Source organism: Aspergillus puulaauensis, chromosome 3 (genome assembly GCF_016861865.1).
Source record: "Aspergillus puulaauensis MK2 DNA, chromosome 3, nearly complete sequence".
Lineage (NCBI taxonomy): Eukaryota > Fungi > Ascomycota > Eurotiomycetes > Eurotiales > Aspergillaceae > Aspergillus > Aspergillus puulaauensis.
The window spans coordinates 2,576,709-2,602,144 of NC_054859.1; the positions used below are offsets into that span (position 1 = coordinate 2,576,709).

A 25,436-nucleotide genomic window follows, 5' to 3' on the forward strand; every position below is an offset into this window, starting at 1 on the left:
GTAGACCGAGTCTTCTATGTCTAGTGAAATTTAGATGTCTATGTGTAGTTGTATAAGAACCTAGGCAATGTTCGGAGGAAGCTTTTGTGAGTCTTGGGTCCGCGGGGATGCGCCGAATATATTTGATCGTTGAGTGTCGATCCTCCACAAAGGAGATCGCTTCTCACGCTCACTTTTTGCCTCTGACACTCTCCTTGCCAGTCTACTCAATTACGACTCTCCAGCCGATATGCGATTCACCACGCTCTTTTCTCTGCTACTACTCTTCTTCCCCCTTGCTACCGCCGGATTCAGCGCCGTCTGCATAAGAGTCGTCACAGCGCTGGCCGCACGCCCCAACGATCTGTTCAACAAGTTCCAGCGCGAAGTCTGCGCTCGAGGATGCCAGCCAACAGTGCCTCACTGGGACCTCTGGACCCGCAATAACACCTTTGTCCCCGCCGTTCGCAGCATGATGAAGACCCTTAATGCCCCGAAGCAGGAGGAAGCGATGTTGAAACTCGGTGACGATGCGGCCGACATCATCAAGCGACAATGCGGGCCAAAACTTCAAGGACGAGATATCTGCGCCGATGCCGAGGTCCTGGCGGCGTTTGGAAATTGCTTCAAGAGAAATTTCCTCAGATCAGCAATTGCCAACCTGCCCGTGCTGCTGCCGATGGCCTCGGAGCCGGTGTGTCGCAAGCAGCTGGAGTATCTAGAGTCGGACGAGCTCTGGGAGGAGATTATACCAAACAACATGAGGGATTACGCAAAGGTGTGCAAGCAGTTGACATACGAGCCGGTGATGGAGCAGATGTATACATTTTGAAACAATAATGGATAGCTACTGTATATAAATGCAATATATCTTGTAATATGCCGAGAGCGTTGTTATCTCCGTCATCGGGAATTCGGCGTTGATTTCCCGATGTCGTCTCACTTCTTCTCAATCGTCACTATCGCCATTACCTCCGTTACCTCCCAGTTCGCAGCTCCTTAAATCCAGCTTGTCCCAGGGACTTCGCCATGCCCCTTCGTCCGTGCCTACCTTGATCTCTCTTCTATGGCATCCGCCTGTCTGTCTCGGGCTCTCCGCCCGAGCTCCTCGCTCACGAGTCTTGTGCTTTCCCCGCGTCATCTCCGCCCTCGCCTCCCCCCTCATCCTTCTCCCCCTCGCCTGTCTTACTCTCGATCGCTCAGTCGAAATGTACATTCGAGCGAATTCCAGCCACTTGTCCCTCCTCCACCGAGCTCCCTAGGGAAACCCACACCCGCGAAGACCTACCACCGAACCCGCAAATGGCTGCGGCGTATCTTTTACTTGTCAGTCGCGACTGGCGTAGTCTACGCCCTTGATACCCAATTCTACGCCTCATCCCTGACCAGAACTGCACAAACTTTTTCGCTTGGTTTGCTTGTAGCCCTGGACTACAAGATCAACTTCCGTCCGAACCCTCCCCTGGCAAATTCCATCACAGATGTCCATGCTCGAAACGCCGAGCGATTGTCAGACCTTCTACGGCGCAATGGCGGACTCTACTTGAAGATTGGCCAAGCCATTGCAATGCAGTCCGCTATCTTACCGCCGGAGTTTCAGAAGATGTTTTCGCGCATGTTCGACGATGCACCCCAGAATGACTGGAAAGACGTTGACAAGGTCATTCGGCAGGACTTTGGCAAGTCTGCGGAGGAGGTATTCGGCGTTTCCTTCAGCGGAGACCCTACGAAGGGAGTAATGGAGCGTACTGCCAGGGCAAGCGCCAGTGTAGCCCAGGTCCACTGGGCTCGGTTGGCGGATGGCAGAGAGATTGCCATCAAGATCCAGAAACGAGAGATCGCCCAGCAAATAAAATGGGATCTATGGGCTTTCAAGTATGGTACCTACCCTGTGATATCTTTGATTCCGTCATACTAACAATCCCGAAGAGTTGTGACCTGGATCTACAGTCGCGTTTTCGATATCCCGTTCTACAGCCTTGTACCCTATGTCAGCGAGCGCCTTTTCCTCGAGACAGATTTTGAAAACGAAGCCGATAACTCCGAGATGATGGCAAAGTTTGTTGCAGGAGAGCCTCGCCTCCGAGACCGTGTGTACATTCCCAAAGTTTACCGTGAGCTCAGTTCCAAGCGCGTCATGACGGCCGAGTGGGTTGAGGGCGTGAGGCTCTGGGATAAAGACTCCATAACACGCACATGGCGCGGAGGCTGGCGGCAAGGCAGCCCAGGTTGTGGCGGAACTCCGCTAGACCTCCCCCAAACCAACAAATCCCTACCCGCAACGATGCCTCGATCCTCAAGCCTCAATATTAAGCCGGAACGAGACGAATGGCGCGGGAGGAATCGCCGCGGAGGTCTTGGCCTATCGCTGAAGGAAGTCATGACAACGATGGTAGATCTCTTCTCTGCACAGATGTTCCTTTGGGGGTTGGTGCACTGCGACCCTCACCCAGGCAACATTTTCATCCGCCGCAAGCCCAATGGCCACTCTGAACTTGTTCTCATCGATCATGGCCTCTATATCCACATGGAACCCGAATTCCGGCACCAATACGCACGCTTCTGGAAGGCACTCCTTACTTTCGACAACAAGGCAATCAGCGACATCGTCAAAGGCTGGGGCGTTAACAACCCCGACATCTTCGCCTCTTTGACACTCATGAAACCCTATCGCGGTGGGAACCTCTCCACTCAACAGGGCATCGAGAAACTCAGCAAGTCTGAGCGAGCCCAACTCCACTATGAAATGCAACAGGCCAGTCGCAAAGCCGTCCGCGAGATCCTTGGTGATGAGAATAAATGGCCTCGTCAACTTATCTTTATCGGCCGCAATCTCCGTATTGTCCAAGGGAACAACCAGTTCCTGGGATCCCCCGTCAACCGTGTGAAGATAACGGGGATGTGGGCGTCACGCGCTCTTGTGGAGTCGCCTGACCTGTCGCTGAGCGAGAAAATTAGGAACTACGGCCGCCATCTACTTTTCCGCTTTGTGCTCTTCTCCAGCGATCTCTTCTTCTACTTCACAAAGGTTCGCCAGTTTCTGCACCTGGGTGGTGGCATGGAGGATGATCTCGAGGCTCAAATGCAATCGGTCGCTAAGGATATGGGAGTGGAGTTGAATCACAGCGTTTTTGAGGGATAATCTACTCTTGACGTATATACTCTTGATCTTCTCCGCTATAGACTTTGTACACTACCAACCGATAAAATATATAAAACAGGGACACTCGAGTTATGAGCACTATAATTTTTGAATGGCTTAACGTGCCTGGTTACTGTTAATCGTGTAGCATGTCCAAATTTCTTATTATTCTGATATGGAAATGTAGATAAGGTACAACTTGGGAGTGTTCTAACAAATGAAAAAAAGATCAGGTATACATACTCGCTTGCTGGTTCTCAAAGAAAAGAAAGAGAAATAGGTTTACCCCAGAGAAAATTAACCTACATACATTTGGGGTATTGCATCATGGCCATGGATCGTAAGTAGGGCATATCTCATATAGCATATTATATTCGACGGCGAATTTATCTCTGTCGAGGGGTTCATTGATGTTCCCACTCAGAGTACCCGAGGGGCCGCCATTCCTGACCCGGGTACGCAGTACTGGACATCATAATTTCCTCGCTGGAATCATCGTCCGCTCGGACAGGCAGTTCGACGGGGGCATTGGAGGCGTTTATTGCTCGGGCGCCGTCGCGGTGTGGATGTGTTTGTTCTGGCGGCCGAGCCTGTTCGGTTGCCGCTGGGGCAGTTGGTAGGTTGATGAATGGAGGGCCCTGTTTTTCATCTACGGCTTGGTGGTTAGACGGCCCATGCTCTTCTTCATCTTCTTGGTAGGTTGGTAATCGGGGTCTGTTCAGGGCGCCTTCGGTTTCCTGACGCCAGGAGAAAGATGAGTTCATTGTGCCCTCGTCGGAATCGCCCGGGATGGTGATCTTCCACGGTAGTTCTTGGTCGCCGGCGTGACTGGTACGGGGGTTGGATGTCCGGAAGGTGCCCAGCCTGTAGGCCGGGTCAGTTGCGTCGTGCTTTGGCAGGTTCCGCTCTTCGGGCCGTGGCGCGAAGGCCTTGGGACTGCGAGAGCGGAGGTGTAGATCTTGAGCGTAGCTGCGATCTTCTGAACGGCCGCGAGATGGCGGCGTGCGAGGAGCTGAGGTGGGGATAGGTGGGCTTAATCGCGGGGGAGAAGCGCGCCTTTGGCGATGTGGACTGCCAGGTGAATGGTAGGGAGGGGAATGGGGAGAGAGTCGCCCAGGATTGATAGGCGTAGGGTCGCTTAGTCTCATATGGTCAGTGCTTGCGGTATCGCGAAGGTGCGATTGCGGCTCTGCTACGTTGAAAGTTTCCGGTGACTCGTGGGCAAAGTATCCCTCGATGGGTGCGCGATGGCCGTGAAAGGTATTGCGAGCATCTGGAAGAGAGACGGGCCGTTCGTGATTATCGACTGAAGAAACTGAAGAGGTAGCAACTCTAGAGTCTGGTCGAGAAGTGACTGGTGCGAGATAATTCCTGGTGCTGCCTTCTGATGAAGATTCAAGTGGCTCTGGCGGAGCTGACTTTCTATGCTGAGTGCGGCTGAAAAGACCCTGGAACAAGAATTAGAAGTTGAACCCACACAATCAGCACAAGCGAACGAGAACATACGGTCAATTTATTAAAAGACCTTTTCTGCAATTGACCGGTCTTAAATTCGGATTGGTTGGAGCCCATTGAGACGCGGTGAAATCGACCAACGTTCTTCAGCTTCTCCATGGGCGAGGAAGAGGTTCTGGGAGATGCGGGGTCCCGCGACGAGGATATCTGTTCTGGGCGGCGCGACCACTCATGCTTGGGAGAAAGGGGCGGCAGCAGTCCAGGGGTGGAAGCCGGGCGACCGTTATGCCGGGCCGGGGCAGTTTGAATAGCCTCACGGTGAGCGAAAGGGCTTTCAAAAAGGTTATTGTTCCCTTGGCTGGACGCCCTCCTCTGGCCACGGCGCCAAGTTCTTCCGCCCAAGTGACGCGGCTGGGAATCACCAACGTTGGATGGCAGTGAAATCTCAGAAGAAAGATGATTCTGGGCTGGCGGAGAAAATCAGCCACCAGTCGGACTACTTCTACAATTACATAAAGGAACGCAACAGTCGACTCACCAAGCTTCGGTGCGAGGGGCGGCGGCGGGCCTAGATCCAATTCCTGCGCGCCCAAGGACGAAATCGATGGCAGCTGGTGCAGAGTAGGAAGCATTGAATCGTGGCTCTGGGCGCTGTCTCGTTCCGGAATATCATCGAGGATTAAAGCGTGAAACTGAGGGCTTGGTAGTTCTTCGCGAGATACAGGGTGCGCATGAATGCCTTCGTCGTCGTTCTCTCCGTCGCTCTTCGCATTCCTTCGGAGGTCGTCTCGTGGCTTAGCGCCCAAGTGATCAACACCGTCGCAGCCAGCGTGCTCGTTATTATTGGCCGAATGAGAAGAATGGTCCTCATGCGGCTCCCCTTGTTCCTCAAAAGAACAGGGATTGCTGGAGCCTGCTGGGCGCCGCTGGCTACCGCCGTGCCTGTCAAATTGCCCGCTTGGTGGAGAGGGTTGGACAAAGAAATATTCCCCACCCCTTGTTGTCACTGCATCGCCAAACTGATTCGTCAGTCGCATCCATGGTCTACTCGCAGGGGGATCATGTAGGTCCTGGGTGTCTTCTAGATCTAAGCCGGGTTCAGGGTCAGGCTGGAGGTCTGATAGTCGTACGGGCCTGTGATATCCACGCGACGATTGGAACCCCTACAGCACCATCACCAGGATATTAGAGGTGACACAAGTGAAGAAAAGGGCAAGTAGTGAAAGAAGGACTAGGGGCAGAAGCAATGGGAAAGCGCAGATATAACGAGTGTTTCGCAAACATTATCTCGTATCACATTCTCAATCACACCTCAAAGATATTCTCAATTACAACAGGCCCTGGTATCAAGAAAACAAAGACATGGAGCAGAATGAAAAGAAAATATACAGGTTGAAGGGCAAGTTAAAACATATACAACCATGGGCCCTCCATACTAATTAAGCAAGACAAATCAAGGAAATGGCAAGATGAAAGTGGGGTTTGGGATAAAGAGAACAATGCAGTGCAAGACGAACCCCCAAAACGGAATTAAGGCTCTACCTTTTCGGATCCTCCAACTCCCTTCAGTTTACTCCGGCCCTTGGAAAATAGGCCCTTAGCGGCTTTGCCGGCATGGCCACCCAATACTCCAGCAGTGTGCAGGAAATCCTTCCCTGCCTGATTTTGCCTCACAGAACCAAGGGTCGCGGAGGGCCGCCTAATATGGCCTGATGTTGAGTGAGATCCATCCTGAAGCGAGGAAGCAAGGTTTCCCAGGGACGATAGTTTGGGGAATTTTGCGCGTGGTAAACTGTTTTTGAATTCGTCGGATAGTGGTTTTGAGTTGCGCTCAACGACGTCGGCATGCTCTGGGTGGGCGTAGAGGGTTACCTGAACCCAATTGCTTAAGCCGGTATCAATAGCTGCGAACTGGTCTCGAGTCTGGTCAAACGCCTGGATCCGGTCATCGGGTGATTGTTTACCGAGGATATCCTTAAACCCAAGCAAGCCTGATTCGACTGACGTAGACGAGATTGGCGCTGAAGGTTCCAAAACTTGATGTTTAGGACTGTAGGATTCTTCCTCTTCCGCCCGCGATAGTGTCTCCGAGAGAGTAGGCTCATGGCCAGGGCCACTTGACGAAATGTCGGTGGTGTCTATCGCCAAAGGCGGCAAGGCCGTAAGCCCGGCGTTTTCAGGTTCGTCCTTGCTTCCTGCCTCATCCAACGTTTTGGGTGGTTCATTTGTCGGCGTTGCCTCGGACTCCGGGTGGACATTTTCTTGAGAGAATGGGAACTGCCCCGGCATTGGTCGAGCGGGTTGTGATTGTGGGACAGGAGTAGGATCTTCCTCGTCGGACGATTCTTCCCAAGAAAACCGCTTTTTAAGTTTGGGTTGCGTATTCTGCGCTGGGATAGGAGCTGGTTGCTCAATTGGAGCTGACGTTACCGCAATGGCATTGGGCATGGAACTAGCAGGCTCAACCTGCGAGGCTACAGTGGATAGCCCGCCCTTATGTGGAAAGAGTGTGTCCTGCCCACTCGTCTGAGGAGGAGTATCATTGTCCTGGTGATCAGAGGGAGTATTCTCTCTGCTCAATGAACGAATGATTTCCTTCCTCAGTCGGTCATTCTCCGTGTCTTCGGGAGAATTGTCCGAGCTCATGGATGGAATGATCACAGGAATGTTCTCTGTGGATACCCCTGCTCCAGGTGCCATACTAGTTTGAACATTAAGTGGTGGTGGTAGATCCCGCACTGGTGTTTCTCGAGAGGGCAGGGCCGTATCTGGATGAGGAAGTCCCTGCTGAGAGGATTGCGGATAATCCAGAGGGGATTCTGCGGGTGTTGCACCAGAAAGCTGAGCTAATTCAGAAGAAACACTGGTTTCAGGACCAGCAAGTTGTGGTCTGCGAGACGGACTGTTACCCGGGCTGGGAATACTCAAGTCCCGGCGATGCCCAGGTTTAAAGACAATGCCGGCGTCGGTCGGTGTCTCTGCATTTTCATTGGGCTCTTCGTGAATAGTTGGGGTCTTATCATCGGTAGTGCCGTGGCGGGCGATAATAGGACTGACTCCCGTAGTGCTATCACTATTTGAGCGAGCTACACTATCAGCAATTGTACTTGGGGTCTCAGGTACATCGAATGCCTGGTTGACAGCTGAGCGGAAGCCGAGAGAGGGATTATGTTGGAGCTCGTGTTGCTGACTTGGCGTATCTTGATTGATCTGAGGATTTGAATCGGAATCCGTAAGAAGACTAGAACCAAACCCAGATAAGCGCTTCACATCCGGCAGAGAGAGGGTTGGAGGTTCGTTTGCTGTTGCCGGGGGAATAACTGAAGTATCGACACCCTCCGTGTCTGCTTGAACAGGAGGAGCAGTGGCCTCGGAGGACCAGGCACCTACACTACCCGTAGGCGGCGAGGTCGCAGACGTGGCTTTCTGTTCTTCACGCATCCGCTTATAGATCTCCGCTGGACGGACAATTGGTGTTTCGGGGCTGCTGGGCGACGCCAGATTTCCAGTCGACTCTGTTTGAGTGTGTTCCATCGAACGCGAACGATCCATACTGGGTAGTGGAGAATGTGAAGATCCTTTTGCTTTTGGAAGAGTGCTCGAGATATCCGGATTGCTTCGATTCGCACCAGCCTGCGGAAGCTGCGGGACTGGCGGTTCGTCATCGTATTCATATTCCCCGTACTCATCTTCGCCCCAGTCATCGCCGTCGTAGGTGTACTTCTTCGCCTCGACCCAGCGCTTCGTCTTCGCACGGTTCACATTCGTTCTGAAAGATACAGGAGTATCGCCGCCCCCTTGGGGGGATAGTGGACTGCTAGTGCTAGAGTTGGATGTATGAAGAGGACTAGGAGGGAAAGTGTACAAGTCAATATCACGCAATGCAAAACTGGCAAGGTGCCGCAACTTACGGGCGCTGAAATGGGCCTGACATGGTTATAGGTGGCTGTTTTTCAACAGCTCATCAACTTTCACAATGATATTGGTGTAGGCTGGCGATCGGCATGCCCAAGCGCTGCAATTGTAAACTCGACGCCAGTCGTGTGCTGTGTCACAAAATAGAAAGCAGAGCTCGCTAAGGCAACAGCAACAGGTTTCGGGCGGCTATGACGTGGGGGAGAGGATGTTAAAAGGGTGAAAGTATCAGGCAAGTATTCTGTTGAGGATGCTGAGGAGGCGTAGGGTGATTAGGTGCAAATGTAGATTGAGAAATAAAAGAGACGGCGCCTGAGGGGGTTCGGGAAGAAGCAAAAGTGTCCAAGTTAAGCTGACGTAGTAGTAAGACTGCCGGTAGACAATAATTATGCCCCTGAGGCGTAAGGCGGGCATATTGTTACTGCCTGAACGCCTGGGGCCGTTTATCCTCGGTGGCGGATCTGTGGCTGGCGGTAGGGTGGCTGTGCTTTCATGTGGTGACGGGAATCTTTACGCTTTTCCATTTTCGGAGATTCAATCCACGTGATTGCCACTGTCCGATCGGGAAGGACGACTGCGGCGAGTCTGCGACGGGACAAGTAGACTGTCTCATCTCACAACCTGCCTGGTTCATTTATTATGGAATCTTTGCTCACCTTTTAAACTTCACTTCTCTATCGGCTTTCATTCCTTCGTTTGCACCATCTCGAAGTCGCTAATACCCCAGTGGACAGATACGTCCCCTATTGTTGTTCTCCTTATCGATTAGGTCACCCTTTTCCCAGCCGTCCCATCGCAACCCACCAACGCTTGATAATTGCGCACCGACCGCCGAGTTTTTAAAGGAATTAGATCTCTTGTTATTTGACTGTGCTTCCTACGAACTGCGATATGACTGGCCCGTCGATACAAGATCGCACGGGCGAATTCCAGGCCATCCTTGGACAAGCCCAGAAACGTGCAGCGTCCTCGAAAGTTGGATCTCAGCGACAAGCGTTATTATCAGACTCCCAGCGACGACAGGCAAATGGCTCTTTGGACAGTGCAGAACATGGCAAGAGGACCAGGTCGGAGTTCGCTCGACGCGCGGCGGACATTGGGCGGGGAATCACGGCGACAACGGCGAAGCTCCGAAGATTGGCAGAGCGTGAGTATTCAAGTTGAGACAGGACGGTATTAAAATGCAGAATCTAATATGGTGCCAGTTGCGAAACGAAAGACGCTTTTCGATGACAGGCCGGTCGAAATCTCCGAGTTGACGTATGTCATCAAGCAGGATCTCGCGTCGCTGAACCAGCACATTGCCTCGCTACAAGCACTCACACTTTCGCAACATCCAAAATCTAACCGATCAAAAACGGATCAGGAAGGAGAGCATAATGATAATGTACGCGGACCTTGGTCCTAATGTAGAGTAGCGTTTGCTAACATTTTGTTAGGTTGTGGTCATGCTACAAGGCAAACTGGCAGACGTGGGTGCCAATTTTAAGGACGTCCTTGAGGTCCGCACCAAGAACATTCAAGCTTCTCGTTCAAGGACAGAAAATTTTGTCTCATCTGTTTCGTCCAAGTCACAAGCTGCTCTGGACACCCAGCGGTCAGATTCTCCTCTCTATCCGTCCGGACGAAGAACACCACAACCGGGCGGCGCGTCGGATCTGTTGACTCTAGAACCATCGAATCAGTCCCCTCTAGGCCGCCCATCCATGCAGTCTGATCAGCAACTTTTGATGATGGAAGAGGCGGAGTCGAGTAACTCGTATATTCAATCCCGTGGTGAGGCGATTGACACTATTGAGAGGACGATCAATGAGTTAGGCGGCATCTTCGGTCAGCTTGCACAAATGGTCAGCGAACAAACCGAAATGATCCAACGGATAGATGCCAACACAGAAGATGTGGTGGATAACGTTCAAGGCGCACAGCGCGAACTCATGAAATACTGGACACGGGTTTCAGGGAACCGATGGCTAATTGCTAAGATGTTTGGGGTTCTAATGGTAAGCAATTCCTTGCCCCATTTGTGCGTCTAGACTGTATGATGCTAACCAAGTCACTTGTAGATCTTCTTTCTTCTCTGGGTGTTGATATCTGGATAGACGCACGCACATACTACTTGTTTTAATAATGTATTACTATGGGGCTCCATTTCGTTTCTGCCCTTCAACGAATGACGCATATCCTTTTAGGATTGGCTGATGCTCTCTCATTCTCTCTACCTCTCTTTTTTTGCTTGTGTTGCAATTGGCGCAGCTAGATCTGGATGCGGATTTACTTTCTCTGAGCAGTGTATTCCACTTTTCCTTTGTTCAAGCCATCCTTGGTGCATACCTGTGGTAGCATTATAGATTGAAATCAATTTTGAATGCCTTGATTCACTGACATACCTTCCCGATTGGTGATAGGAAAGTGATAATATATATCAATGATGTAACCACCGCTGCATTAATAACCATAGACTGAGCAAGAACAGATACATTTCTATCGCAAATTGCCGGTTGATGGTCGGAGTGGCACATAGTGTCGGGATATCAAATACCCACCTTGGTAGTTATTAGGGCTAGCCGGGCTAGTTTAGGAAGGACGAAGCTTCTGAGCGCCCCTTCGTATTCGACACAAGGCCAACATTCACTACCCAGTGTATACTACTAGCACTGGTATTGAGGGATCAAGCTACTTCGTGCGAGCGAATAATTACACATGACCATGAGTGCTCAGATAATCGATTTATTGAAAAGAGAACCACTAACGCCGCAACTATTCCGAATGACCACCCACTGGCCCGTGACCCTGCTGGTATATATTCTATCGATCATTAAGTCGTAAGGTAAGCAAGAACCTGATCCTGTGTGGAGGACATAACATGAACTGGAACGTAAGGGAAACAGAAGCGGATAGTAAAGAGAAAAGGAATAATATAAGAAGAACATGTGCAGTGAAATAAAGTAAAGGTAAAGCAGAATAAAGGTGGACATCATACAGACCCAATGCCTTCGATCTTCTTGCTACGCTCTCCTTTCCACATAAACCAACTGACGGTGATAATCAGTTTAATTCCCATAGCGAGCCAGAGACTTGCTGCCATCTCGGTCACCTTTGACAGCCCTCCTGCTGTCATCGCACCAAGAAAGAGAGCAATAAACCCTCCAACTCGTCGGTTACGCTTAGGGTTAGCCTTTAAAGCAGCTCCCAGATTTGGGTCCACAAGCAAGTCGCAGAGCAGGGTAGTAAGCACGACGGTTGGAAGCTCATCGAATTCCAAAACCCTGGATGCAACGATCTGCCCCCCAGCTTGAAAGGCTAATAGGGATATTGGCAGCACCTGCATCCACTGAATCGGGGCTCGAGGGTCTTCCGGCTTCGGGTCTACAACCTTAAGCTGGACCAGAAGAGCGGCTACAATGATGGCAGCGGTCTGAACCGCGAAGGATAGTATCAATGTTGATCGACGGCGGGAACCCAGAGCACGGCCTACCTGGATAAAGAGGATGTTTGCCATTATGAAAACGGTAACAGCGATTAGGGATTTGGCCCAGAGGTAGGCAGGATAGGCTGGTTGTCCGGATACGCCTAGGGCTATGAAGACAGTGTTCCCTAGATACGGTCAGAGGTCAGTATTGTGGGCTGAGGCCAACCAAGATTTGCTGACTTACCTGTTTGCATACTGCTGAAGCTGCCCCATGCATTGAAGGACAGTCCGTCCACAAGACCACTGACAAAGCCGCACATAACGAGGAAGATATCGGTGTAATGGGGGTCGATGTTGCACCTCATATGTCTAGAAAGGCTTGACTGCCATGTAGTAGGCTCTTCGTCGGAGAGTGTAGCTGGATTGCCCGTAAGGGAGACAGCCGTACTGCCCCCTACGGACCATAGCCCTCCGGGCTCTTTGGAATCATACTGGGGTGGTAGAGACCCTGCAGTCGTATCCCAATATGTGAGGCGGTTGTTGCTGAAATCGGGAGCCGTTGTAGCGGGCTCTATCTCTATTTCCGTCGAGGGTCTCGGAGGGCGTTGCATGATGTCCGTGGCGGAGGGGAAGAAAATGTTATGGTATTGCCCTTAGTGAACTCTTAAGACTGATCTTTAAGGTTGGAAAGTATAGATAAGATTGATTTAACAAGCACACCACAAGGATTGTGGATCTGAGAGAACTGAATTGAGAAATATGACAGAATCGGGGAAAGATCCAGACTGTTGGGGCGCAAGCGGGACTCAATATATGATGATTGTGTCCTCACCTGGCTAGGATCAAGACAATTTCACACCCCTTCGTATGGGTCCATGTCTGACTGGGATCCCGCATAGAAAGCAATAGCAAAGATGCCAAGAACATATCCTTAATCTCGTCACTCGTCAGCCCAACTCGGATTCAGACAAAAACGCCGATCTGTCAGGTATCCGGAGCATACCCGGGGATATTCGTGCAGTCTCGCGTGCTTGATGTTACACAGTTGTGTTTCAAAGCGTCCGTGTGAGCCGAGATCGCATAACCTTGCATTTAGGCAGCTGGTTGAACGGTGACGCCGGACTGGATAACCTCTCCCCGCCCACTGTCTGACGCCTTTCGAGGCTCCCCGACACTTGGGTACATCTCGATTTCCGTCCCTCAAGGAGGGTTGCTTGGCATCGCCCTTGGCACATTATTCAAAGGCATCACGCACTGGCTTATTTCCGGTTTGTTGAGTCACAACCGAGACAGACACTGGGGCGGTTGACCCCGAGTCTAACCTTGATAAAGGTAAATCAAACAACCATTCGCCATCCAAATTGCTCGTTATCTCGAGGTCGATCGGTGGAGAATGCCAAGGCAGAGACGTCTAAAGTAGGTAGTGGTGATGCAGGCAGCGTTATTCTCTATCCAAAAACAGGACATTCGGCGGCTCGAAGTTGTATTTCCGCGATGGTGGAGTGCTTGGCGAGAGTGATGGGCACCTCATGGTGACGGGAGCCCAGTGACGGTTCCGGACCTGAGGCGTCTGGAGAAGAGGAGAAGTTGCATGGGTCTTCAAGACCAAGAGAAAGGAGCTGAGGGCGGAAGTAAGGGAGTGAGGTTACTCAAAGGCGTCCCGGTGAAACAGTGAGCCCGACGCCAGCCTCAACCGCCAACAACAACACACACCTTCCTTATCATCTGCACTCGGCATCCATCCGTATGACACCAGCTATAAACCTCTCTCATCGCTTTTTCTTCGTTGCTTTCCCCTGCTATTTCGTGCTTGAGGATCCTGCACCGCCCCTTCTGGCCTCTTCTGGTATAAGCTGCCAAGAGGATCGCCAGCTCGAGAACCGACGCATCCACTAGTCCCTTCAGCGGCGTGAACCCCAATTTAAATCGCCCACTTGCGAGACAAGCCTAGTGGCTCCCGGAGTGCTTGGCAATATGCTGGATCTATGATTCCTAAACCATGGTTCTCTGCCGAGACTCTTGTCAACCTTCGTCAGACACAGCCCCAGTTGCCATGTGCTCTATTCGGCTGGTCAGCCGCGTCTGCGCCTGGCTTTGCACTGACGAGCTGAACCAATCTTGGTCGGGTACGAAATCGAATCTGGCTTGGCAAATCTCTTGGGCAGCGAGACCACAAGATGCAAATTCCAGCGAGGCGGAATTCAGGGGTTCGAGGGGTCAACACGGCCATTGGGAGATTCGCCATTGGATAGGCTTTTCTTGCTATCCGTACGTTATCCTTTAATGACCGTTATCTTTATCTATGATCGACGGACCTACCTCCCGGAACCTTTAGGCTTCAGGGGCCCGGGCCAGAGCTTACAGGCAATCTACACCGTAAACAGAAAAGGAGAATTGTATGTGATACGACAACATGTCGATGCCAAGAAATGCTCTGGTTCCCAACGAGTATCAAACTGCGCCAAGGAAGGAAACATTGCTCGGTATGAGATGTGCAGTCCGGAGTTATCACGTTCCATGCTGACCCCTCGCCTGGTGACCCTGTCATTGGGTTTTCCGGTATGGAGAATGTTCAAGCCATGGTCGGTGGCTGACAATCATCGTATCCGCGAGTCGAGGTCGACGCAATTCCTCATACTTCGAATCCACCATTGGGCGCGAACAAGCTTGGCGGATTTCATTGTCGTGGACTTAAGTGGAATCCAAGTCGACTGCAGTGTTGACCTGCAAATAGACCAAGCGGATTTATCATCTTGACCAAGGCAACTTTGTTTTCTTCAAGCTTGTTGGTGCGTGCTGGTTGCACCCCTGCACCGAATCTTCCCGATCCCGGGGGAGATTGTTCTCCCCGACTATTCTTGTCAGTGATCACCGACCGGTGCCATTGGGGCAATCCTTCGGCACTTCACTCTTGCAGCTTCACGGTTGCGCGTCATCATTCCTGGGCTTATCAGTGAGATGCAATGCTTTTACCCTTTTGGATGTTGAGCTCACCCCATGAAACCAATCGCGGTCCGCAGCGGGGCGGATCCAGAGCCTATTTCCGAATTGAGATCGCGCGGAGTGGCGTTTCACTTAGGAAACCCTAATTCAAAGTATTGCTTGTCAGCTTTGATAAGGAATTGACATAATTTTGTCAAGTAATTGTTGACGACCCTCTTACCGGTGGGAAAGTGCCCCGACCAATAAGACATCCAGGAAATGGTAGGGTCTTCATATCTATCCCGGCTTTCTTTCCTGCCAAGCTGTCACGCGTGCTTTGGTGGGGGGGGTTTGGAGTTACCGGGGATTCTTACGATGTTCCGACTCTCGGGTGGAAGATGTCCAAGCCATGGACAAGGATGGATTCTCCACGGAGGCGGGTAAGAGCCACAGTCCCCCAGGTGACCAAGCTACCACCACACCCTGTTTTCGTGTGAACAGACGAGAATTCAAGCCAAGCACTTCTTTATCCCAAAGAAGCAGTAGATGCAGGATTTGTGACTGAAGTTGGCTTGCTGGCCATTCCGGAGAGGCCGGCACATGGGGTGATTTGGATGGCAATAGTGCTTTCTTCCAAAACTTCGGAATATCTCCGGTAGATTGTTTACATTCTTTCCAAGGCAGCAATTGTCCCACTAAAACCCCAATGGAAAAGACAAGATGACATTTCGGAGAAAATACTTCACGACTTCTCTATCTTGGACCGGAACCTTGACTTGGGCCTCCTTGTTGAGCGTATAGCTTGCCCAACCAAGCCTACAGAAACAAATGCAAGATCACGACATATTTGTTGTTTCTACGCCGCCTAAGATGGTTCTATACTATATTCACTTGATATATTGAACTGTAGCGTCGGTATTCGGGTGCGGATGTCGGAGATTCTGGCTCTACTGCATCCTCACCCTCGGTTGAGATTAGAGTTTTGCGGGGTAACCATTCTTCAAGCAGAAGCCAGTATGAACGACAGGGAAAGGTATCTCTCTTATACATCTTATTCAAGCGTATAGTGCCGCCCACGCCAACATGACAGCAGCGAATATCATTACAAACACTATCCGTCGAACTAGCGGCAGCAGGCCTATTGCAACAGTGACTATTTCTCGACCATCCAAGTTAAACAGTCTGAACTCGCATCTCCTCAACCTTCTTACCCAGGAAATACGCAGTATTCCGCAGAGCCACCCAGATATACTCGCCGTGATTCTAACAGGACATGGCACAAAGTCGTTTGTTGGTGGTGCAGACATCGGTGAAATGGCCACTCTGGCTTCTCCAGCGGCCGCCCGGGAGTTCATCACGAAAGTCCACACGGCATGTAAAAGCATTCGAGACTGCCCGGTGCCAGTGATAGGACGTATAAATGGATATGCGTTGGGTGCAGGTCTAGAGATCGCCGCGAGCTGCGATTTCCGCGTCGCCAGCCGAAACGCAGTGTTTGGTATGCCTGAGGTATGTTTACCTAGATGCTTACCCGGTCCATGCCTTAGTCCCAGAAGAACAAAGCTGAGATATCTAGGTCAACGTTGGAATTCCCAGCGTTGTAGAAGCGGCCCTCTTGCCTGGATTAATCGGATGGGGACGAACACGTCGACTGCTGATGCTCGGTGAAAACATCTCCGCCGCGGCGGCTCTTCAGTGGGGTCTCGTGGAGAAGGTTGTCGAGCCGGATAATCTCGACCACGCGGTGGACGAGTGGGCTCAGCTTCTGGAGAGAAGTGGACCGCACGCTGTTCGCCAGCAGAAGAAGCTCATTCGGCAGTGGGAACAACTTGGTCTAGACAGTGCCATTGAAGCTGGGATTCCTGCTTTTGCGGAGTCGTTTGAGAGCGGCGGAGAGGGGCAGCTCATGTTATCCGAGTTCTTTGAGAGGCGGCAGAAGAGCAAATAGCCGGCTTGAATGCGCTTTGGACAGCGCGAAGAATGCTCAACCAAATAATTGACATTCGACACACATTAGCTTTCAGCCCTGTAAAGATTCCTCCCCTTCTTTAATTGGACAAAGAGAACGACGCGCCCCAGCCACATGCGCTATTCCAAAAATAACCCACTAGGCCGTTATGTCCAGCCACACACTAGTCCCTTTTTGGGAAAGAATCATCATCAGACGCGTAGACTAAAACCAGGACTAGGCGCCAATTTATCTGCAATAAATTAATCAAATGTTCCTGAATATCACCCAGCACGCTCGGTAACAAGAAAACCTTCAAATAAAAAGAGGATAGGCTAAGCTGCAGCAATGGCGCCCTATCATGAATTCCTCACTCAACGCGCCGTCGAGGCGACGGAGTCTCACCTCTCCAAGCGTGACCTCACCGTCAATCACACCCAGGCCGTTACCCTCGGTGTTATGGGCGCCTATGTCGTTGTAATCGCTATTCTCTGGAACCTGCCATTTCTGCGATACTCTCTATGGCCCTTTAAGGTGCGCTATACAACTCTGCCCCTACTACTACCCCTTCCCCTAAATGTAAACAAGCAAACACCGCTAACCCCCGCCCCCCACTCTCCACAGATGCTCGTGATCGCCTTCCACGAATTCGGCCACGCGATAACAGCCTGCTGCACAGGCGGGCGCGTGAAATCCATCTCTCTCGACCCCCACGAGGGCGGCGTCACCCATATGCAGGGTGGCATGACCGCGATCACCCTGCCGGCGGGGTACCTGGGGTCGTCGATTATCGGGGCGCTGCTGATCTTCGCCGGGTTCAATATCACCGCGAGTAAAGTTGCGAGTATCGTTCTCGGCGTATGCTTTCTGTTGACGCTTTGGTGGGCGCGTCGGGATTGGTTGACCATCATTACGGTGCTGTTGGCCGTCGGGTTGTTGGTTGCTTGCTGGTTTATTGCGCATGGGCAGGCGCTTAGATGGGTTGTTGTGAGTTTACCTTACTTGTATATGAGGGAGAGACCGAGAAAATGTCGATGTCGATAGATGCTAATTTGTCGTGCTGCACAGCTCTTTATCGGCGTCATGTCGGCTCTTTATAGTGTCTGGGATATCGTGAGTCTTTCCCCTCTACTGAATATGGACGTTACAACAGGGCTAGGCTAACTAAATTGCTCAATATCCAGTGCGACGACCTCATCCTCCGAAAAGTGAACTCCTCTGACGCAAGCGTCTTCGCCCAGCGCTACGGCGGCTCCTCGCGCTGCTGGGGTCTCCTCTGGTCGCTGGTTTCTCTCATTTTTATTGCTATCGCAATCGTTGCTGGCATTGCAGCGTTCCCACAGTCGTTTAGCCAGCAGGAGGATGATTCAAAGGGATTCCTGCCGACGAAATTCTAAGCCTGTTTCCTTTTAATGTCACGTGTATTATTGCGTTAACTATACCATGGGCTCGATGATTAATGAGTGTTTTTTCTTCTCGGCGTGTATAGGTTTTGGGATGGCTATTGGGCTTCTTAACATTGATTAGTTTTATCAGTTTGATACCACAAAGCGCAGATTGGCCAGGGGGGTTAATTACACCTATTAGGTAGAACTGGTTTATAGCTCTGGAGGCTTATGAGCGCCAGAAATATATTTGTTTTTGAGACAATTTTAAGTGATGAACTGCTTCATGAATGTGAATCGGCTTCAAAGGCTGAGTTAGATCTAGCCATGTTGCTATCTACTTATATGCTAGGTTCGGAAGCCTCAGATGTGTACAATCCACCAGGGAGCCACCAAAGTGCTTGCTCCCTTCCATTGGTATCCTAACCTTTCAGCATCAGGGACAAAATTAAGGTGAAATGCGACGCCACGTAAATGTACAAAAACGGGGAGACGAACAGTCCATGGGCGGCCTGCCATCCCTTATAACACCAGACGCCAATTCCCAATTACAATAAAAAAAAAAAACCGAGTTATTCAAGGGATTGGGTATCTCGAATTGCTTGCGCCCGGTAGTGGTGGCATGCGGCCGCCTGCTCCCATGCCGGCTCGGAGATCAAAATCGGGGTTGTTCTCGAGCAAGACGTCGCGTTTCTGCTGGACAGCTTGCGCCGGCATCGGCGGCGGTCGCCACTTTGGGTTGATTGGCCGCTCGGAGATTGATGTGAAATGGCTTACTTCGCTAGCAGCAGGTGAGCTGGGACGTTCCACCTCATTTTCCTTCGACTTTTGCTCACCAGTATTGCCTGGTGTCAACGCGGAAGGCAACCGTGGGTTGCCAACTGCCGACTCGTTTTGACTCGTATACACGGGGTCTTCATCTTCGTAATACATACCGCCTGAATTGGAACGGATATGGCGTGGCTGAATCGGCGGTTTGGGTTGAAATGGTAGAGTTGGCTCTGCTTGGTACGCGTGCGGTGTCCAGTTTGTGCGAGGCGGAGTGTACGACCTAGATTGAACGTGATCAGTGGACCCTAAGCGTGATATTGAACTAACAGGGGCTTACGCTGTCCGGCTGTAAACCGAGGGGCTGATGGGTTCGACTTGATTGTCGGTCGAAATAGCATGCATATGATTGGAATCAGGCATGTCCTCCAGAGGCTCCGATTCACGCCGCGGTTGAGGCATCATTTCAATGGCCTGGCCGGGTGGTCCTGGGGACTGCTGGCGAGGCGATGGTCCGCGATAACTGTATTCATCTTCAACTATTGGCTGTGCACCAGGACCATATCCGCCTGCCGGGGGTGGCGGTCGATACCCTCCACGTCCCATCGGCACTGGAGGACCTCCGCGGCCCATAGGACCCCCTCGGCCAGGAGGAGGGCCACGGGAATTAGGCCCATAGGGACCACCATACGGCCCGCCACGTCCATACCCTCCGCGGGGTGGATACCCACCACGGCCGCGTGAGGCAAAGCCCGGAGGTGGGACCCTTCGAGGATCTGAATATGGATCGCGCATTCTAGAGTCTGGAGGGCCAGGTGTGCGCATTCTAGACGCGGGATTGTATGCTGCTGGCGGTAGAGGATTGCCAAAGTCATTTCGAGGGGTATTATAACGCCCTGAATCTCCTGGAACTCGCGATGGGTACGCGCTGTCCTGCACGATACGGTCATTTGGATTGTTCAAAGGCGTACGATCATCGTCACTTTCCTGTGTGTTAGTGCGGAAGGCGGCAAACGTAGGACCAGAAGAATCTGGGCTCTGGGCCCCAGTGACGAATGTCTCTTTGGTTTCCGGTACCATCGGCTTGGGGTCATTCAAAGCGGCTGCAGCTGTATTTTGGCGATTGTAGTAGTTCTGCCCACTCATTTCGGCATTCTCCGCGATGCGCCTCTTTCGAGCCTTGCGACTAACCAGAGTTCGGCGCATTGCGCAGGTGACGACACCACATGTGACCAAGATGATTGTCGCGGCCAGAACGATCCAGCCGCCCCATGACAAATGTGGCACAAACAGTAGTATATCGACCAGGAAAGCAAGCAGTGAAACAAGAAGGGTCGGAAGGAGTAGAATTAACAAGGCGAGAAGATAACGGGGAGAATGCGACGGGGCATGGAAATGAGCTGCTGCAGCAAGACAGAGGCATATCAACGTGAGAAAAGCAGCGATAGGGTGCACGATAAGGATGGAGGAAAGGGATTTCCGAGCGTCCGAAGGGAGATTGAAGTCGCCGTCGGTGCTCCCGGTGTTCTTAATTTCCTCTGCGATCATGTTAGCGATTACAAACCGAACGGGGGTTTCATAAATGCAACAAACCTGTGGTATATCCAACATGAATCGCGGTGCAATCGCCTGATTTGCAGTAACCGAAGACACCATATTCAACATTGTCAAATGTTGCCAGCGGAATATTCTTGACGATAGGTGTTGATATGACGGAGAGAAGAAGAAGGACGAAGGCGACCAGAAGAAGGATGGTTAACGGGGTCGCGGGTTTGAGTAACATTGCGAGGAGCGCGAAACAGCCGCGAAGGCTGCTTGTCAGATAAAGAGAAGAGAACGAATGTCAGGTCGGGGAAGGGACCCTGATTACAGCGGCACACGTAGACGGAATAATTAAACGCGACCTCTGGAATTACAACATTGAGCGTGACATTAGCCTGCAGCAGCGCTTCTCCGGGAAGGAAACTGAGGGGGCGACAGGAGACGAGGATGTCAGGAAGAGACCGTGGTCGGAGGGGAGGTTAGTGGTGGTAGCGGGGAGGCTGTAACGAATAATAGCTCTTGTCCAGACAAGAGAAGATAAGAGAAGAAAAGTTTGAAAAAGAGCGAAAGAATAATACCCATGCAGGCAGTATCTGGCTAGCGACTAAGTTAAAGGATGGAATAAGGCACAGCCCATGACTGGCGACTTGACGGATTGAAAGACGGAGATGGAGAGAAGGCGAAGGGCTCGAGGACGGGGAATTGCTGATGACTTAATCACCTCCCGCCCCCACATTTCTTTGCTCTGCAATTGCAATCTGCAATCTGCTTTATTATACGTATCTCTCGTTCTTACGAGGCAGGTCGGTATTCTGCACGGCCGCTTTTGCTCTCTACGAGGTCCGCGACTTGTTTCTCCTCCCAAAGACCCTCGATTCCTTCTCGACTTGATTCTTCCATGGTGGCTGAGCCCAGCCGGGTTAGAAGACGCGATGCCTGGCTAAAGTGACTTGCACTTCAATGTCTCATCGTGATTTGCTGTTCCGGACAAGTAACCTTGCGGTCGAGCCCCACTACGAGGACTGTCTCCATCAATTGGATTCGGTCTCACACTCTCACTGCAAGATGCCATGGAACTTGAAATGGAACATGGCGAGGTCGTGCCGTGCAGCATCCATGATCGAGCCAGTCATCTGATTCCCAGCCGATAACACTGTGAGGAATGCACCCCTTAATATCGTGCCGAGCTCTAATTGCTTTTCCCGCAGAGGGCCAGATGCGTTTGAGCCCAAGACAGACACGAGAAAGATCGGCCGTACGATCGGGCGCTCTTGCGAAGTTGATGACGCGAGGCGTCCCCACGACGGAAGTTGCCAATTTTCCCTCGGGGCCATTCTTGAGACAAATTGTCTCGACAATGAGACTTGATACCCTCGTTTTAAACTTCTTTCGGTGCAAGTCTTGGGCCAGCTTGTTTTAGAATAGTGGAACACAAAGTCAACCGGTCAACTTCAATTTCCAATTTGCCCGCGATTCTAGCCCGTGCTTCGAGAGGCTCCACCTCCATTGACAGGCTGCTACTGTGGGGTCCATCGTTAAGTCTGGCCACTGGTCAGAATCAGAATGAGAGTATAGTTCGGCTCCTCTCGCTTGGTACCACACAGCTCGGACTCTCTATGAGCGATAACAGGAGTACATTCGATCCAGACCGTGATCTAAGCATAGACGGAATGATGCTTTTTTGGGTACCCATGCGGAAGTACTCCCATATTCCAGAGACAACAAACAAGCAAAATGCAGTGTACAATAATGCGGAGGCATCGCTGCCTTTACTCTTGCAACAACCAATTGAAACCAAGGAACGAAACTAAGAATTCCCGATTTGATGCTGATAAACTGGGCTTATGTTGATAGCTAAGGTGAATTATTGAAGTTGTTAAACTCTGGTGAATATTATTCCTGGCTAATATTTACCAGACCGGCCAGGCTATGCTACAAGCAAATCAGGATGTTCTAGTTCAAGATATATCATTATTGCACGGTCTAAAACCACCTTTGGGCTTTTTGCAAGCCTTTAAGGGAAACATACCAGGTCTGTTTATAAGCTGGCCTTCTCCCATGTACCATGCCGCACGGTCAAGCGATATATCCAACCCAAATCATTGTGAAGCCGCTGAACATTAAACTGTAAGGCTTGTCTTGTAGGTTTGTCTACACCGACGATTCTCGCCAAGTTTCGTGAGCGATGATTCCATTTTCAATGGTGTCTTTGCTTTTCCTGCAACTTGTTTATCCCCCATTCGCCTTGTATAAAGACCAGTCACTGATCCTGATGGGGTGAATGTGGATCAGGTGAATCGATTGCAGTTCACAATTGACCAAATTACGACGAAAAGATGTCAAACTACATTAAAATGCGTGCCTTCTGGAAACACCTCTAGATGAATTCCCAAAACAGGCTCAGCGACGACCGGCGCGATCAGCTACTTTCCGCGAAGCGGAATGTCGACCAGTTGCCAGTAAAAGAGAGTTCACCACAGGCTGCCAACTCCCGAGAACGCTACATTGGGTTTAAATCATTGACGGTGCTTGCAATGTCCGCAAGTTTAACCTCCTCTCAATTGACCCCTAGCTGTATAGAGCCCGACTCTGAACCAGGGTGCAACACAGAAACCGCGCGGCAATGACCAGGACGCGAAAGATCATTGAACTTGGAATGTCTTGGGCTGAAAAAAATGGAGCAAAGATAGAGTATTTGAAAAAGAAAATGGAGACCAGTCTCGACTCGAGGAGAGAATTCGGGGAGGAAATTGCGCTGCTTGTTTTTACTTTCGCTGGAATGCTGGCGCGCAACCCATTCTTTCACCACCATCACAGCTCCACCACCTTTCTTAGCAAAGCCAAGCTGGGGACCATCCTACTTTCTGTACTAATTGGGCTTCACGATAATTAGCCTAGGAAGAAGCTGTCGCTGTTCTTGAACACCCCAATGAGACCGAGCTTCTGGAGCCATTTGCCTTCCCCTAGCATACCTACCCGTGTGCGCCCTTGCTTATGGAAAAACCCGTGGCCGTCCATTGAAGCTTCGGCTTGTTACAAACTGCAGGCCGATAAAGGCCAAGACTATGAATATTCAGAGGTACATCATCAGTTCATCACGGGTTGGCTGTCCTTCCTTGTTTGTAAATTGATACCGGTAACAGATATTAGCTTTTGAATTCTTCGGGATGGGCCCGTCGCGAAGGAGATCTTGACTCAGATTGTCATGCTGGGGCCAGCTAAGGCATGCAGGAGTCTTGTAGACTTGGCTAGGCTTTATAAATAAAGAAAGGTACAGGGCCAATGTTTTGACGCGTCCTTTCCCTCTGTCTCGATATCCTGACCATTTCGGGGTCCCAGACAGCTGTTCCACCCCGAATTGGTCGTTGTTGTTGGCTCTTATGCTTGATTTTGGGCAGAGAACTATTGTCCTACTGCAAGTATGGCATTCTCTCTAATTCAGATACTGGGGCTGTTGCTCTGCTTCAATGCCCGTGCTATCGCCCAGGAAGACAAGTTCAGGTTAATCCCTGGTCTTGATACGATGCTTAAAGAAACATATACTCCCGAGAGTATGCTGTAAGCACATGCATTATTATCCGCTGGTTTATCACAGATCTGACTGATTTGGAAAGACGAGGCATCCCCTTTGACATCCAGGACACCACTATGCAACCATGGGAAGAGCTGCTTAATGTAACTCACTCGCCAAACCGGGAGCCGCTCAGCTGCTCGTCGTCAGGCTCCCCAAAGTTCTGGTATGAGGAAATCGAGCACAACGGCGAGTCGTCCTTCCTCGCGCCGGAACACAAGAAAAGCTACAAGGTTTTCCGAAATGTCGTCGTCGATCACCATGCCGACAATACTGGCAAGTCCGATGCTTCGGAAGCTCTACAGAATGCGATCAAAGGTAAGGTTGAAACTTCGTCCGGATAAATCCAATATAAACTGACAACGCGGGTCGTTAGCCGGTTCTTCTGGAGGTCCCGCGCGAGACGCCCATAAAATGGGAACAACTGGACAACCCGCGATTGTCTACTTACCCGGAGGTACTTACCTACTAAAGAACGCGCTCCAGCTCTACGTCGGAACTGTCTTGGTGGGAGACCCAACCAATCCCCCTGTATTGAAAGCAGCACCTGGGTTCTCCGGTGACCATATGATATACGCGAAGGACCCCAACTATGGCGGGACCATCAACTTTTATATTAGCATCAAGAACATTGTGCTTGACTCGACAGGCCTTGACCCAGCCACGACTATTACGCTCCTTGACTGGACCGTCAGCCAAGCGACCCAGTTGGCCAACGTCCAGTTCAACATGCCCCCAAACCCTACATCTCACATCGGCTTGTCCACCCAGTACGATTACAACAGTAATATCATCGTGGTAAGTGAAACCAGTATTCATAGTATGGAGGGCCAAATGCTGACAAGTAATAAGAATGATTTACGGTTCAATGGCGGGAATGTCGGTATGAAGCTCAACGGACAGCAATGGGTATTCAAGAATATCGTCTTTAGCGGCACGAAAACTGGAGTAATTGCAGGTGGAACGGATATCGTCTTCCTAGGTTGCCAATTCAACAACGGCCATACCGGTATTGATGCGACTGGCACGTCCGGATCTCTGACCGTGGTCGACTCTAGCGCCTCGGGTTTGGAACATTTTGTCATTGCTGGTGAGTCGAATGGCGCTGGGAATTCGGTTATTCTGGAAAACGTTCAGAATTCTGGGGCTACGGTGACTGTGGACGGGAAGCCCCTCGTGAGTGGCAGCATAGAGAACACCTGGGTTCGTGGGCACTTGGTAAGATACTCCCTGTTCTGGATATGGCGGATGATGCCAGGCTGACTGTGAGGGTAGTACACAGCTGGGAACCCACAAGCGCAGCGGGTCAACGGCAAAACAGTTACCACGCCGCGATCGTCAGCGCTGGTGTCTGGAGGCAAATACTTCACCAAAGCAGCGCCGACATTCCAGGAATATTC

At 51.1% G+C, this 25,436-nt stretch overlaps 9 protein-coding genes across 9 annotated transcripts; 6 read left to right on the forward strand and 3 right to left on the reverse strand.

Moving 5' to 3' along the window:
- Positions 1–229: 229 nt before the first annotated feature.
- On the forward strand, positions 230–811 carry APUU_31012S (uncharacterized protein; the record flags this gene model as incomplete). Its single annotated transcript, XM_041702169.1, has 1 exon — positions 230–811. The coding sequence occupies one exon, from the start codon at positions 230–232 to the stop codon at positions 809–811; it is 582 nt and encodes a 193-aa protein (XP_041554981.1).
- Positions 812–1,045: 234 nt separating this feature from the next.
- APUU_31013S (ABC1 kinase family protein) lies at positions 1,046–3,121 on the forward strand (the record flags this gene model as incomplete). The annotated part of the gene is made up of 2 exons (XM_041702170.1): positions 1,046–1,854; positions 1,909–3,121. 2 exons carry the CDS (start codon positions 1,046–1,048, stop codon positions 3,119–3,121), a joined length of 2,022 nt encoding a protein of 673 aa, XP_041554982.1.
- A 404-nt stretch (positions 3,122–3,525) lies between these two features.
- Positions 3,526–8,510, reverse strand: APUU_31014A (uncharacterized protein; the record flags this gene model as incomplete). The annotated part of the gene is made up of 5 exons (XM_041702171.1): positions 3,526–4,569; positions 4,628–5,043; positions 5,115–5,739; positions 6,119–8,423; positions 8,488–8,510. The coding sequence occupies 5 exons, from the start codon at positions 8,508–8,510 to the stop codon at positions 3,526–3,528; spliced, it is 4,413 nt and encodes a 1,470-aa protein (XP_041554983.1).
- An 872-nt stretch (positions 8,511–9,382) lies between these two features.
- On the forward strand, positions 9,383–10,590 carry SED5 (t-SNARE syntaxin; the record flags this gene model as incomplete). Its single annotated transcript, XM_041702172.1, has 4 exons — positions 9,383–9,638; positions 9,697–9,878; positions 9,931–10,491; positions 10,555–10,590. The coding sequence occupies 4 exons, from the start codon at positions 9,383–9,385 to the stop codon at positions 10,588–10,590; spliced, it is 1,035 nt and encodes a 344-aa protein (XP_041554984.1).
- An 875-nt stretch (positions 10,591–11,465) lies between these two features.
- APUU_31016A (YoaK family protein) lies at positions 11,466–12,511 on the reverse strand (the record flags this gene model as incomplete). Its single annotated transcript, XM_041702173.1, has 2 exons — positions 11,466–12,085; positions 12,145–12,511. 2 exons carry the CDS (start codon positions 12,509–12,511, stop codon positions 11,466–11,468), a joined length of 987 nt encoding a protein of 328 aa, XP_041554985.1.
- Positions 12,512–15,905: 3,394 nt separating this feature from the next.
- APUU_31017S (uncharacterized protein) lies at positions 15,906–16,770 on the forward strand (the record flags this gene model as incomplete). The annotated part of the gene is made up of 2 exons (XM_041702175.1): positions 15,906–16,331; positions 16,399–16,770. The coding sequence occupies 2 exons, from the start codon at positions 15,906–15,908 to the stop codon at positions 16,768–16,770; spliced, it is 798 nt and encodes a 265-aa protein (XP_041554986.1).
- Positions 16,771–17,118: 348 nt separating this feature from the next.
- Positions 17,119–18,167, forward strand: APUU_31018S (M50 family metallopeptidase; the record flags this gene model as incomplete). Its single annotated transcript, XM_041702176.1, has 4 exons — positions 17,119–17,304; positions 17,395–17,757; positions 17,839–17,883; positions 17,955–18,167. 4 exons carry the CDS (start codon positions 17,119–17,121, stop codon positions 18,165–18,167), a joined length of 807 nt encoding a protein of 268 aa, XP_041554987.1.
- A 564-nt stretch (positions 18,168–18,731) lies between these two features.
- On the reverse strand, positions 18,732–20,706 carry RIM9 (putative pH signal transduction protein PalI; the record flags this gene model as incomplete). The annotated part of the gene is made up of 3 exons (XM_041702177.1): positions 18,732–19,206; positions 19,264–20,461; positions 20,517–20,706. The coding sequence occupies 3 exons, from the start codon at positions 20,704–20,706 to the stop codon at positions 18,732–18,734; spliced, it is 1,863 nt and encodes a 620-aa protein (XP_041554988.1).
- Positions 20,707–23,886: 3,180 nt separating this feature from the next.
- Positions 23,887–25,299, forward strand: APUU_31020S (uncharacterized protein; the record flags this gene model as incomplete). Its single annotated transcript, XM_041702178.1, has 4 exons — positions 23,887–24,023; positions 24,080–24,354; positions 24,413–24,834; positions 24,889–25,299. 4 exons carry the CDS (start codon positions 23,887–23,889, stop codon positions 25,297–25,299), a joined length of 1,245 nt encoding a protein of 414 aa, XP_041554989.1.
- Positions 25,300–25,436: the final 137 nt, after the last annotated feature.